A 13,779-nucleotide genomic window follows, 5' to 3' on the forward strand; every position below is an offset into this window, starting at 1 on the left:
TGCCTAAAGGGAAGCAGCTGCTGTAATTCATTCCACACAGATATTCAAAACGGACTAGTTACAACAATAAAGATCTTCAAGCAATAAAAAAAATCTTTAAATTCCTGAAAATATAAATCTTGGGTAAGGATAAAGGAGCAACGGAGATATGATAGAGCAAACAAAAGTAAGGTTTAAAAATTCTAGAATTGAGTTTATATCGGCAGCTTAAAGCTATGACGTCACCGTTTTGTTTACCTAACATTTTGGCGGGAAAATGAAAATGACGTAATCTTGCACATTCCAACAGGTGGCCGCGAAGCCGGCCCAGCACACCACGTGGCGACAAATAATAAGAAATCGTTTGTAATACGGCTTTCTTTTACACAAATATGAACTGAAACTTTCCATAACTGACAAACAAGACATAAAATACACTCAATGTTCTATAAGCACACCATAAGAAGGCGAATGTTGAAGAAAACGGGACAAAATGAACTCTTTATGAGCCTGTCTTCTCAAAAATTATGTGAATCAAGAACATTCGCTTGGGACTTCAAGAACTACACTGATTTTTTACGGAATACAATTTAACATGTTCTTGCTGGTGCCTTAGAAATAATATCTACGAAACAGTTTGTAGTTTTACCTTGTAAGAACGCCGTAGTCTTCCACCGCGCCACGCCGCCTCCGTCCGTTCGTCTCGCCACGCCATGTTGTCGTCTCCTCCAAAATCCAACACAGGGCAGGAAACCCGTGTTTTCTCCACAGAACAGCAGAAATTCCAGGCGAAAATTTCCCAACATCGTGCGGAACACTTGTTAAGAAAAACATTCCACCGACAAAAGCAGGGAAAGATTCTCCAGATTTTGCAAAAAAAAATGAAAATAATTCCAGAGCAAAATCGTTCAACAACATTGCAAACTCAACTATCAGCCTGGATTATACCAACAGTGATCTTTTCACGGGGGTCACCTCATATTACTTGTTTGTTATTTATTTATTTATTCGGACTACCTATGATACATCGTATGATATATTATATTGATTGCCCATATGATGTTCTGTATTTTGGGCTTTGAATAAACAAAATCCGTCAATTCTATCAGGAGTTATAAGGGTTTTGAGGATTACAACCAACGGATGCCACCCCTCAGTCCCATCAGTCCGTGTGCCTCATTAATTCAGCTTCTTTCACGGTCATGTTTTAGCGCCCCCTATCTCTCAGCCCGCCAACTGCAGCATTGCGAACCGTGATAAACCGCACCGTTGCAAGGATTGGATACACTAAGCAGGTGTTGTAGAGCCTCCTTGGGTAGACCAAACCAAAGTCGAATCGGAAAGGAGACACATCAGGACTCGGAACACTTTTGAAAACAGATGGTGGGTAAAGAATTTCCCAAATTGAAGGATAATTGCTGTTTCTTCGCTTCCGAATATCACTGGAAAGGTTGTCCTCCTCAAAGTGAAGGAACTGTCACGGTAAACACAGTTTGCGGCCGGCACTATCGGTTTTCAAAAGTATTCAGAGCCCTGATGTGTCTCTTTATGAATATCACTTTGAATTGGTTTACCCAAGGAGGCTCAATACGACCTGCTTGGTGCATCCTGTCCTTGCAACGGTGCGGTCCTGGGTTGATCACGGTTGCTGCAGTTGGCGGGCTGAGAGATAGAGGACGCTAAAACATGACCGTGAAAAAAGCTGAATTAATGAGGCACAGGGACGCGTGTAGTGGTGCGCACTGGTGCAAGGTCAATGCCCCCGTTCTCGGCCCGCTGATTGGCTGTTGGCGGTCACGTACACAAATACCGACCAGGTCAACTGAAAGCAGTCTGTTTTTCTTTCACGCCACAATTTTCCCAAGACCCTTGAAGCAACAACAGAAGAATTTGAAGAAAGTGACTTGCCTGGGTGAAGCAGAGTCATTCGAAGCCTCAACATATACAGCAAGAATATCGCGTTCTCCGAAGCCCTTGACGTTGCCACATCTTATCTACAGGAGCAGCCTATTTGATAAGAAAGTAAGTAAGATCTGTTTGGGTCTTTTTTCGTGCCAAACAACGGCATTCTTCTGTGAAACTTGCGGCAAGCTCTGTAAGTCTCTAGCTGGGCTAGTTGCCAACGGTCCTGCCCATCGGCGACCAACAGACCATTCGACAGGTCGTAAAAGACTATAGATCAGGTTTTGACCCATTAGCACTGTTGGCCAGCAACGCCGAAACGTGAAGAAAGGATACGACGTATGTACAGTTCCTTTTCATGGTTTCAGTAAGTATTACTTAATTAGCATAAGATCATTAGCGTTATCCGCTATGGCTGTTAATCTATAAGTAGATATGTAGACACTTACGAGGAGCCCAGTGTTGGGATGGTTGCATTTAAGAAACACAGACATTTGTTGTTGTTGTTGTCCTTTTATACCGTCTATTATCTAGTTAGACGTGGTCTCTACGTACTGTGTTTCACCTGGTTCAGGTTCGTGTCGATGATTCCTCTACGTTCTTGTCTCTTGCATGGTGTTTTGAACAGTCAGACAGACAGGCAGACTGACGGACAGCTCTAACACGATACGACCGTCCACCCTAACATCTGCTTGGAGATCCTCTCTGTCTGCCTGTGTAACATTCTCCAGGTGTAGCCTTGCCTGTCCAGACCGCCCACCATGTCCTTGAACCCTATCCCTTACATCCTAGAATGCGATCTATTAGGAGCTAGAATTGGATGAATTCCAGGCTACTCCCAACCCAGCACAGACCTTGGCTGTGGAGTCGTGTGACAGGGCCCTGGCTAAAGAAGACGATGGGGGCCTGAATTGGGGAGTTTCTTTAGTGACTCATGCAAATTTTGTAGGCTTCTATATATATTCTGAAGCAGTCATTGCAACATTTTACTTTACATTAGATTCAGATGATTCCCTACGAATTACGTACACTACAAGGCCTGATGACGATAAAAGGGATCCTCAGGTATGTTGAATTGAGCAGCGTAGTATACCTAGAAGGCGGATATTTGCAAGCAAATGCAGGATTTCCCCCACCACGTCATAGATATCTCCGTCTTGAGAATTAGTAACTTTACTGGAGAAGTTTGTTGAGCCTGATATTTTGTATTGATAAATGATCGATCGATTGATGAATTATTTCTTTATGATCACTAGCCGAAAGACTATGGCAACGCCAGGCGAAATCGCAATTCCGCAGTCTGCAGACGACATCGCCCCCTCGTGGGTGCAGCAGGTACTGCAGCGTGACCTCCCTGACGTCATCATCACGGACGTCGACGTGAAGGGTCCTGTAGGTCAAGGTGAAGGGTTCATGACGAACATCATCGCCTTTGACGCCGTGGGGACCAGGAACGGCGCAAGTCAGCGCTACAGTCTCGTCGCTAAACTGACAGACTTCGCAACAATGATCTGTCCAAAGGATAAACAGATAGAATTTGAGAGAGTTGAGGTTGAGTTCTACTCCAATACAGTTCCCGAGCTCCTAGCTATGTCTAACGAAGATCGCTCTCTTGCTGATCCTTTCTTCCTCCCCAAATGCTACTTCGCCGCCACCGATCCAAGCTCCATGGTGTCCGTCAGGGTTATGGAGAACCTGAAAACTCAGGGGTTCTCCATAAAACCCGACCGCCAGCCGCTGAGCCGTGAGGAGATGATGCTGACAGCCGGGGCCCTGGCGCAGTTGCACGGCCTGTCACACCGACTGGAGCTCCGTTCGGGCGTTCCTCTTCCCGAGAAGTGCGTTCTCGGCACGTTCGCGCCCGAAGTAGTCGGCCACCTCTGCCAGGGAGGGCTGAAGACGTTCGCAGAAGCCTTCCCCGAGGAGAAGGACCTGCTAGCCCGTCTTGAGAAGGTAGTCGACGCCAAGAGTTTCGTCGAAGACATGTCGAACAGCAAGAGCCAGAGAGTCAGGGTTCTTAACCATGGAGACTGCTGGACCAACAACATCATGATCAAGGTAACGTAAGACAAGTTTGTTTTGACAAAGACCGATGTCGTACGGTCGAAAATTTGGGTAAGTCCAATTCTTGTGTTGGAAATTACAGTTAAAACTTGTTTAAGAATGATTTCTACCAACACAGATTAACTTTCAAGCTAAGTTTGTTTTAAATGTGCACATTAGAGTCAACATTTCCTACTGCGTTTTTCCTGTAAACACGATAACTCGAGAATGCCTAAATGAATTGTCCTCATACTTGGTATGTGGGTAGGTCTCCTTGAGACCTCAAAAGTATTAGATTTTGGGCTTCCTAGTGCCTATGGTTCGATATCTCGTGTACTAGTTTCTATCTGATGTTGTTGTCTTCATTTCCACCTGAGCAGTACGAAGCAGACGTGCCCACTGCGGTAAAGCTGGTGGACTGGCAGGTTCTTCAGTACCTGCCGCCGACCTATGACCTGGCCATGCTGTTCCTTTGTTCTGCGGCCTGGGACGTCTTCCACAACCACCGGGACGCCGTCCTGGCTCACTATCACCAACAACTGCAGAACGCGCTGGGTCCGAAAGGTAAGAACTCTTCACTTATTTACCTATTTGTTGGTTTGGCTGTTCAGCACACACAGTCAGGGCCGTCCAACTAGCCTGTGTCTATTACAAAGCGCTAGCCCTGCTGACAAAGACAAGCCCGTCGAGTACAATGAAATTTTAACATGGACAGTAAAACGAGCTATAACATATTCCAAGGACATGTTCATAGAAACTATTGTATATAAATGGTTTAAGATAACGTCCTCGCTGTCAGTGTTAAGATCTGTCAGTGAAATTAAAACCTAGTGTGGCTGTTTTTTGTCAATTATCGCATTGCTATAGTCACATTTCCAAACTGGGGCCCTGTCAAAAATTGAAAGCTGTCGGTGGGAACAAAACCCTATGGACGTGTTCATCAAGAAGTATACACAAATTATTCTAATGACTATTTTTCTACATTTTTTATTTCATTTTGTTGTCTTTTGCGTCATACATTTTGTTTCCGCAAACTGCCCAGAAGGGCGTTGGTTAGGAAATCTGACATAAAAACTCTAATGCCCTGACGCCCAGAATGGCCTCTCATATTTTCCCACAGAGCCTTTGAGTCTCCAGAGCTACACCCTGGAGCAGTTGAAGGCGGACTTCCGCACCGACTGTCTGTACGGGGTGTTCAGCCGCGTCATGCGCATGATCGTTCTCCGTCCGGACACAGACTTCCTGCGGATGGTTCAGGAGATCAAGGGGTGGGGGCTTCTGTGATACCCCTTCGGCTAGATGGCGATCGCGCTGCGACCTCGCTGTGACCTCGCTGCGACCTCAATTGGATTTGTGTAACTCTTTATTTCATAATTGGAATATCATTTCAAATGTAGAAGTATGACTGAAAAGACAACAATTTTATCTACGAAATTTGTTGAGCGATCATTCAAATCTTTGGTCGCTCAGCTGTCGCAGCGCGGTTGCAGAGTCTAGTGGAAAGTGTCGCATTAGTTGTGTTTGTTTCTTAAAGAAGACATAGCAAAAGATAATATGTCATGCAGATGGTTGTTCTCCGTCCGGACATATACTTCCTGCGGATGGTTCAGGAGATCAGGGAGTGGGGACTTCTCTAACATTGTGATAGGACGTGCTTCTGTGATACTCATTGACGACTAGACGGCGATCGCGCTGCGACTTCGCTGCGACCTTAATTATATTTGTGTAACTCTTTATTTCATAATTGGAATATCATTTCAAATGTAGAAGTATGACTGAAAAGACAACAATTTTATCTATGAAATTTGTTGAGCGATCATTCAAATCTTTGGTCGCTCAGCTGTCGCAGCGCGGTTGCAGAGTCTAGTGGAAAGGGTCGCATTAGTTTTGTTTGTTTCTTAAAGAAGACATAGCAAAAGATAATATGTCATGCGGAAGTTTGTTCTCCGTCCGGACATATACTTCCTGCGGATGGTTCAGGAGATCAGGGAGTGGGGAATTCTCTAATACGGTAATAGGACGTGCTTCTGTGATACTCATTGACGACTAGACGGCGATCGCGATAGAAAGAATACCGAAACTTATGATAAGAGCTTGTCGACTGTAACACTATATCAGAGACTTATGCTAGCCCATATTGTTTCAGTAATTATGATGTTAAGCTTTATTCTATACCTCAATTTTGTACTATATCTAATAGCTGTTGCCATACGTTGTACCGTGTACAATTGTCGTGCAATAAAGTTTCTTCTTCTTCATATTATAAAGTCAGTGTGGCCTTAAAGGCAACCCAATCTATATTAGGGCCCAATAATGGAAATAAAAAAAACATGCTGAAATCTTTATGACATTTACTAACATTGTTTATCACATTTGTGTAATAACTTCATACTTTGAGCATTTTAATAACGTGCCGTACGATGATCGATGATTCTCACATCACATCGACGTCGTATTTTTGCATCATGGACGTCGCTATACATTGTGATAGTGTTGTTTGAACTAATGACTACATAAAGTGACTTTCAAAATCCGACCTTTCGGGTCCTAATGAGTTTCCTTTAATGAAAATGTATGGCATTCTTTGGGTGTTTGTAGCTCCCGTCGTAAATGAGTGGTTCACATAATTCATAGTTTTCCCCCCTCCACCACCTGTCTAAGTCCGTGTACACCTTTCTCTCCGACGGAGACGTCTTGAGGAGTTTCTTACAAACTTCACAATACCTTCCCTCCCAAGACACGGGCAGGTTCTTAGGAGGTTTGGTCTTCCAAGCAAAATATTGATTATATTCGTGGTCGTTCTGGTCTAGATATTCCAAGTAGTTTGCTAACTCCCTAGGGGAGTTAAAGTCGTCCACGTGAATGAAGGAGTTCGGGGGAGCAAATCTTTCATAGTCATCCTTCGGCGCACCCAACACGATCGGGACGACGTCATTCCTTAGCGAGTTATCCCAGAACTTTTCCGTTATGTATTCCGCGCATTTAAAGTTTTCAAACGCCAGATAAAACTTGTACTGGCTGATGTGTTCTATGAAGCAATCCCTGTCCTTTTTCGCACAATGGCTGCTGTTACCACATCTACCGAAGATGTCCACTTGGATGTGTTTCCTCAACTCAGTGACGTAAGAAAACCGAGACAAATGTTTGTAACAGTTACTCACATACCACAGGACAAGCTTGGTCTTCTGTTCGGCGTAATCTCTGTTTAGAGCGGGAGGGTTTTCCGCCAGTTCTTGATAAATCTGAGTCACATGGCCCCATGTAGCGAGGATGTCCGAATCATTTCGATAAGTGAAAGTCCAGTTGAAGACGCCCCCGTAAGAAACCAAGTCGATGTCTCTTGTGAGATGCGGGCATTCGTATGGCATGTATATCCAGTACTGGTGACTGGGACGTACTTTCGGGAACTCCGTTCTATTGTAGACTAAAGGAAACCCGTGGATACCCCGGAAGAGGACGGCATCAGCGTCTACAACTTGTCTCCGGTCCTTGCTGAACACACACTGCGGCATGGAGGAACAAGGATTCTTAGGCGGCCATTTTGGAGTCGAGTTCCAAACAACGATTGTCTTGTTGTTAGGTGACTTCCTTAGTGGCAGTGTGGCTTCTTCGTGCCAGACTGAATAGAATTTTGACGATGTGTTTTCATCCGAGAGAGAAGACATGAAGTAGTGATACCGCGGAAGCAATGAGCGCTGAATAAAAGACGTGTTCTTGTCTACATGGCGAAGACTTTTGCTTCTTTTGAACTCGGGTACCCCAGCAGAAGGATGTAGTGTCATTGGATTTTCCATCGTGTATTCATCATACGCAATGTACAGTAAATACATGTAAACACACATTCCTATAAAGGCTCCGACAGTTTTGAATATGCCGTGTTTGTTGTATCCGTTTTTAGGCTCCATGTTAAACTTTCAGCTGCTAGGCATCCGTCCATTTCCTTTTAATACATGGGATGGACACTGCACGGTTTCAGCATATTAAAACGAAGAATCCATTCCAACATACCTCCGTCCAGTCGTCTTAGGAGTGTTGTCTGAGAGAAACAAAAATAGTTGTACAAAGCTGTCAGTATAACAATAGTTAGTAGTCATTTTGGTGGAATCAGAGCAAAACTGAGAAATGGACACCTGATATTTGGATTCGATTATAGTGATTTCTTCTTGTTTTTTTTTTTAGTGAGGGATAGCAAGGCGATGTTGGGATAAGACTAACTAAAGGCCATTTAAGACCGGACGCTATACTCATTCTTACTTTGTCACTCTGACGCCTAAGGGCCATCCTCTCTCAATGAAAGAATGACCAAATATTTCGCATGCCCTGAATTCGAAACCGGTTTTACTTCTCGATTTCCTGATGTAGTCTGTTTAAATAGTCATTATATCAATACCTAGTATATCTGGTAGGCTTCTGTTGTTTTTCTAATATTTAAGCCGGCTTTCTTCTGTTACAATCACCTTCACAATCGAGAAAGCACTATATAAAGGAATATCGTAATATGAGCGAATTCGCTGCACACGACAAATTTGAGGAACTCCTTGTGTGTCTTAACTTATCGGGAATGGCGTGGTCAAAATCGGTGCGATCTGCTCAGTAAGAAACCTTTAGTAAGCGAACATTTCTAATCATTCTGTAGCGACAACAATCGAAAGAAAATTTACAGAAAAGGCAACTACTCACCGGGTCGGTTGCCATTGGACTGTCGCCGTCGAGTGTGGGTAGTGCAGACGTCAACTCCGCCCGGTTTACAAAACGTTTGCGTAAAAAAGTTAAGACAATCAATCCGGGCGTTCTTGAGTTATCGTGTTCACAGAAGGAAGGAAGGATACACACACGAACGCTGACGAAAACATAACCTTCCCGGCGAAGGCAATAAGCTGGAAATCAGGCTCCACGAGTCTTACTGTCTCGGTCCAAACACCCACCTGTATGTATGGATATGAAGTCCAGTGAGAAGACCGGTTCCCTGGCTGCTGACCAATAAAAGCGGAGGGTGTGCGGCTAGGATTAACTGACCTCATGACGTCACACCCTCGGAGGGTGACGTCGCCCGACGAGTTTCTCTTGGCATGGATTGGAGTTAGGAGTTATCACCTCCGTGAGAAGACAGGTATTTATATTCCCCTTCCAGTGGGAAGGGGGATATATTGTTTTTGCTTGCCTGTTCTTCTTCTTCTTCTTTCTTCTTCTTCTTCTGCCAAAAACCAAGTAGATGCGCGGTGGTAGCTCTACTAATGGTATTGCAGAAAGTTTTGTTACCTTATGTTACAATGTACGGATGTTATATTTGAGATGTAGGTACCTGTAGGAAAGGTGAATACACCTGACAATAAATTATGCTAATGAGTACCTTATTTGCATAATCTATGCATAAACTTGTATTTCCCTTACCATAAAAGCTGTGGATGTCATCTTTGAAATGTAGGTACCTTTAGGAAAGGTGAATGCACCTGGACATAAATTATGGTAATGAGGACCTCATTTGCATAATTTATGCAGAAATGTGTACTTCCATTACGGTAAAAGCTGCAGATGTCATATTTGAGATGTAGGTACCTTCAGGAAAGGTGAACACACCTGGCCATGAATTATGCTAATGAGGACCTCATTTGCATAATTTATGCATAAACTTGTATTTCCCTTACCGTAAAAGCTGCAGATGTCATATTTGAGATGTAGGTACCTGTAGGAAAGGTGAACACACCTGGCCAAAAATTATGCTAATGCGGACCTCATTTGCATAATTAATGCATAAACTTGTATATTCCTTACCGTAAAAGCTACGGATGTCATATATGAGATGTAGGTACCTTAAGGAAAGGTTAGGAAACCTGGCCATAAATTATGCTAATGAGGACCTCATTTGCATAATTTAGGCATAAACTTGTATTTCCCTTACCGTGAAAGCTACGGATGTCATATTTGAGATGTAGGTACCATTAGAAAGGGTCATAAAACCTGACCATAAATTATGCTAATGAGGGCATCGTTTGCATAATTTATGCATATCCCTCACCGTAAAGGCTACGATTGTCATATTTCAGATGTAGGTACCTTTAGGAGAGGTGAACACACCTGTATATAAATTATGCTAATGCCGACCTCCTTTGCATAATTTATGCAGAGACTTCATGGTAATGGGAGGGGAATATCCTGAATTTTCCCGAAAATGTTGCCATTCTAGTGTTTTGTGTGTGTTTCCGCGTAACCGTGGTAAGCATAACTTATAAATTATCATTAATCACACATTGTCATCATGTTTAATCGACTCGTATTTAAACTAATTGTTTAAATGTTTAAGACGTTTTTCACATGTTTTGGAATCGTAACTTCTTGCCATTTGCACCATAAGGATATTCATGACAATGGCTTATTAAGATATTGTTCTTTAATTATTTTTTAATCTTCATTTTGATAAATTCATTCAGCATATGTCCGTATATCATAACATATCTCAGGGGGAACACCCCGGACACAGATGTTAGAAACAATTTAACATATAATAAAAGACACATTATTACAAAATCATATTGAATAAGCTAAACCAAAGGACGAAGATAGAAACTCTTCATATTGAATTTGTCACCAGTAATTATAACAATTTCTATTTGTTTTCGAGATTGACTTCATCTTAAATACTACTTATCATATGAATACATGATAGTTTTTACCTGGACTATTATCAACAATTTTGTCAGTTTAATACACAAATAAGTATAAGTCACTCAATTAGAATGCTATAACTACCTGTCTCATATGTAGATACCATGCATATCATTTGTTAGTCTTGACCATGGCTTTGAACATCCGCTTTCTTCAACAGACATTTACTTTGGCACATCATCATACATTTATGTTGAAAGAAATGGTTTCTTTTTTCATATTTAAAAAAGCCATTGCAGCACAAGTGCTGAATTGCAGCCTTTGTACAAATGTCCATCTTTTACATGTTCTCAGGGCTAAAAAGCCATTACACATTGAATAAAAGTGTTTCAATAAGATTATACGTCTACGTTAAGTCTATCTAAAACACTAATATATACAGACATTTAGCAGCAGTCGTTTAACAGACGAACGCAATATGGTAGTGCACTGTTTGCCATGCGCTGTGTACGACACTTAAACTGTGATAGATTGGTACTGTTTCTGAGTGTTCTGTTGTGGACATCCCCCCCTTCGTGATGGTAACCAAGCACGGTATCTGTCACTATGTATGCGAGACCGAGCAAACTTAAGGCACAGTTCGTCACGTCTGGCATCTAATCTAGTAAGTGTACATGTATATACTTAATCAGAATGTCTCAAATAAGTGTAGTGGAAGATTTCTTGATATTTTCTTAATCCACGAGAAGTGAGGAACCACGACCTGTTGGCTTCACCCTTGCAGTGAACAGATGTCCAAACCTTCAATAGGTTGTCTAATACATTTCTTGACAGTCTTGACCATGGCTACTCAGTTGAGAGAATAGAAGCTTCCTTTTCTTCACCAGAATGTCTACACACAGAGGCTTAGTATCGGTCTGAATGTATATCTTTAAGTACTTTCAAGAATGTATATTTAACTGGAATGTTAACTAGAACAACGAACGAAGAACAACTTGAATATTGTTACTATTTGCAGTGTCCTAAGTATGGAATATACGGGCGTTACTTGTTAGCCTTAACCATGGCAGTGAAGAGTCCGTCTGGTTTCTTCAGCAGGTTTTCTGGTGAGTCGTTCTCCATCAGCTTCCCCTGGTCCAGAACCAGGATCCGGTCAGAGTTCAGGATGGTCGCTATCCGGTGCTGTTCGGTAAATCGTTCAGAAAATGGTTACGAAATTTGCCATTAAATTCTACCATCAAAGCGTCATACCACACAGTTATGGTTTTAACTGACAGGTTTCCCTTTCTTTATGATTGTGTCATTGTACTTTTAATTTTGTCCGTTTCAAGAAAATGAAGTGCCTCAGAGTCCAAATGCATATGTTTAGTCAATCTTAAAGGATTTATGAAACTATCATATTATTTTATTCTTTTATCATATTCAAAAATAACTATAGTTCTAAACGGGAACTATACGCGGCTACAGCCTCTTTTCTGAAGATGTGGCGTGAGTGTGTACGGTTGGTTTTAGGTTGCCCACTACTACTGCCCAAAAATAACTATAGTGTTAATCAATAAACAGACCAAATATGCATCCTTCTAATATTATTGAATATTCTAGGTTCCAGTGAGTGTACAAGGAGTAAGATCATACAAGTTTTCCTCCCTGCCTTCTGTTTTCATATTTACCACCTGCAAAACTAGAATGTCAGAGAACCAAGGAAATGAAATGGCGTGTCCAAAGAAAAACGTGGAAGAAAGATTCTTATAATGATGAAGTGTGCCAAATCATGATGATGAAACCATGGTACTTCTGAGGTAAACAGACTCTACTCACGGCAACAGTTATGACTGTTCTGTCTCCAAAGGCCTCCTTTATAACTTCCTGCAGAATCGCATCCTGATGGGGAAAAGCAGAAACATGTGACATCATCACTCAACACCAAGTGCAGGGGTGCCGAAGCAATAATTTGTACGAATTTTAAGGAGAAAAAAAATGCACGAATCACTATGCAAAAATGTAAGAATCTAATGGAAGAAGTCTTTTTATGCAAACCGGCCAACGGCTGCATTGGGAGGTGGTATGTTTTCAACAGCCTATAGCTACATGTGTAGTTATTCGTGCGTTTTTCATAAAATTCAGGCGAATGCAACCTTAAGCCAGAGATAACCACCCCATTCTCAAGTACATTCTAATTTCAATTCTCATGGATTCTACATCATAAAAGCATACCAAGAACTACTAGAACTAGTCAAATCCTACAGACACTGCACTTTCTTTCTAAGTGCGCTATCTTACCGTTTCCATGTCAACAGAAGCCGTGGCCTCGTCCATTATGAGTATCCGGGATTTCCGGACAAACGCTCGGGCTAAACAAAACAGCTGTAGATGGAAGGGAGGGGGAGGGGGTACAAGAAAGAAAAGAGTACTTTTTGAGTCACACTTTGATAACCAATCATGAACAGTTATAAATCTAAACCGAAACTGATCCAACAGACACAGTTGAAAAAACATCTAACCCAGCGAACCTACTTACCTGCCTCTGACCAACACTGAAGTTTTCTCCTCCTTCTGTCACCATCTCATCTGGTGAGAGACAAGAAAGAAAATTCTCAAAATCTGCGTCCATGTTAACGTTATCATTGGATTCTCCCAGCATTCTGGGGAATGTACAGGGTGTATTTGCCAGTTACACAGTACTGAAGTAGAGTGGAAGTCGTTGGCACCAAGTTCAATAGAGGCATCTTCACTAGATAGCACTTAACAACGCTTGCAGCTAGATGTGGAAAGGTTAGGTGTGACAGGTCGTTCAGTGTAATATAACCACCTGCTGCTGCTCCGCCTGCCTGCAAAGCTGGTGTGTTACGCCGAAGGGCAAAATCATACCAGCTATACAGATATAGAATAAATTTCTACATGTGTACTGCCAACATTCAATATTGTTTGCAGTTCGCATACTGTGTGTAAAATATTAAATGGACCTTTTCACACACAGTTTTATAATAAGAACTTAGATCTGTAGAAATTAGATCAATAGATAGTTGGGACAGAAACCTTTAGAAGACACCAGCTACTTACCCAGTTTGCTGGGCATGTCAGCTACAAGAGTCTTGAGCTGTGCGATCTCCAGCGCCCGCCATAACTCCTCATCGTCACTATTCTCCTCAGGGTCAAGGTTGAACCTGAACAAATGGAATGTGAAATAATACTGGAATTGTTGTTCACCTTGCAGCGCCTGGTGACACATAGGTCAGCATGTTTCTTTGCTGT

At 42.3% G+C, this 13,779-nt stretch overlaps 3 protein-coding genes across 3 annotated transcripts in view; 1 reads left to right on the forward strand and 2 right to left on the reverse strand.

The window, feature by feature from the left end:
* Positions 1 to 3,108: 3,108 nt before the first annotated feature.
* On the forward strand, positions 3,109 to 6,460 carry LOC136421212 (uncharacterized). Its single transcript, XM_066408397.1, has 3 exons — positions 3,109 to 3,939; positions 4,305 to 4,488; positions 5,045 to 6,460. Exons 1-3 carry the CDS (start codon positions 3,112 to 3,114, stop codon positions 5,206 to 5,208), a joined length of 1,176 nt encoding a protein of 391 aa, XP_066264494.1. The 5' UTR covers positions 3,109 to 3,111; the 3' UTR covers positions 5,209 to 6,460.
* Positions 6,259 to 8,929, reverse strand: LOC136421211 (alpha-(1,3)-fucosyltransferase 7-like). The gene is made up of 2 exons (XM_066408396.1): positions 8,605 to 8,929; positions 6,259 to 7,960 (listed from the first exon to the last, which is right to left on the reverse strand). Exon 2 carries the CDS (start codon positions 7,827 to 7,829, stop codon positions 6,486 to 6,488), a length of 1,344 nt encoding a protein of 447 aa, XP_066264493.1. The 5' UTR covers positions 7,830 to 7,960; positions 8,605 to 8,929; the 3' UTR covers positions 6,259 to 6,485.
* Positions 8,930 to 10,294: 1,365 nt separating this feature from the next.
* Positions 10,295 to 13,779, reverse strand: part of LOC136421210 (ATP-binding cassette sub-family C member 9-like) — a 66,910-nt gene continuing 63,425 nt past the window's right edge. The window contains exons 38-42 of the mRNA XM_066408395.1: positions 13,588 to 13,691; positions 13,046 to 13,095; positions 12,808 to 12,891; positions 12,346 to 12,408; positions 10,295 to 11,709 (exon numbers count right to left, since the gene is read on the reverse strand). Of these exons, the coding sequence (XP_066264492.1) occupies positions 11,572 to 11,709; positions 12,346 to 12,408; positions 12,808 to 12,891; positions 13,046 to 13,095; positions 13,588 to 13,691 (439 nt within the window). The 3' untranslated portion in view covers positions 10,295 to 11,571. The remainder of the gene's footprint in view (positions 11,710 to 12,345; positions 12,409 to 12,807; positions 12,892 to 13,045; positions 13,096 to 13,587; positions 13,692 to 13,779) is intronic.

The sequence above is a fragment of the Branchiostoma lanceolatum genome, chromosome 15 (genome assembly GCF_035083965.1).
Source record: "Branchiostoma lanceolatum isolate klBraLanc5 chromosome 15, klBraLanc5.hap2, whole genome shotgun sequence".
In the NCBI taxonomy this organism is placed as follows: domain Eukaryota; kingdom Metazoa; phylum Chordata; class Leptocardii; order Amphioxiformes; family Branchiostomatidae; genus Branchiostoma; species Branchiostoma lanceolatum.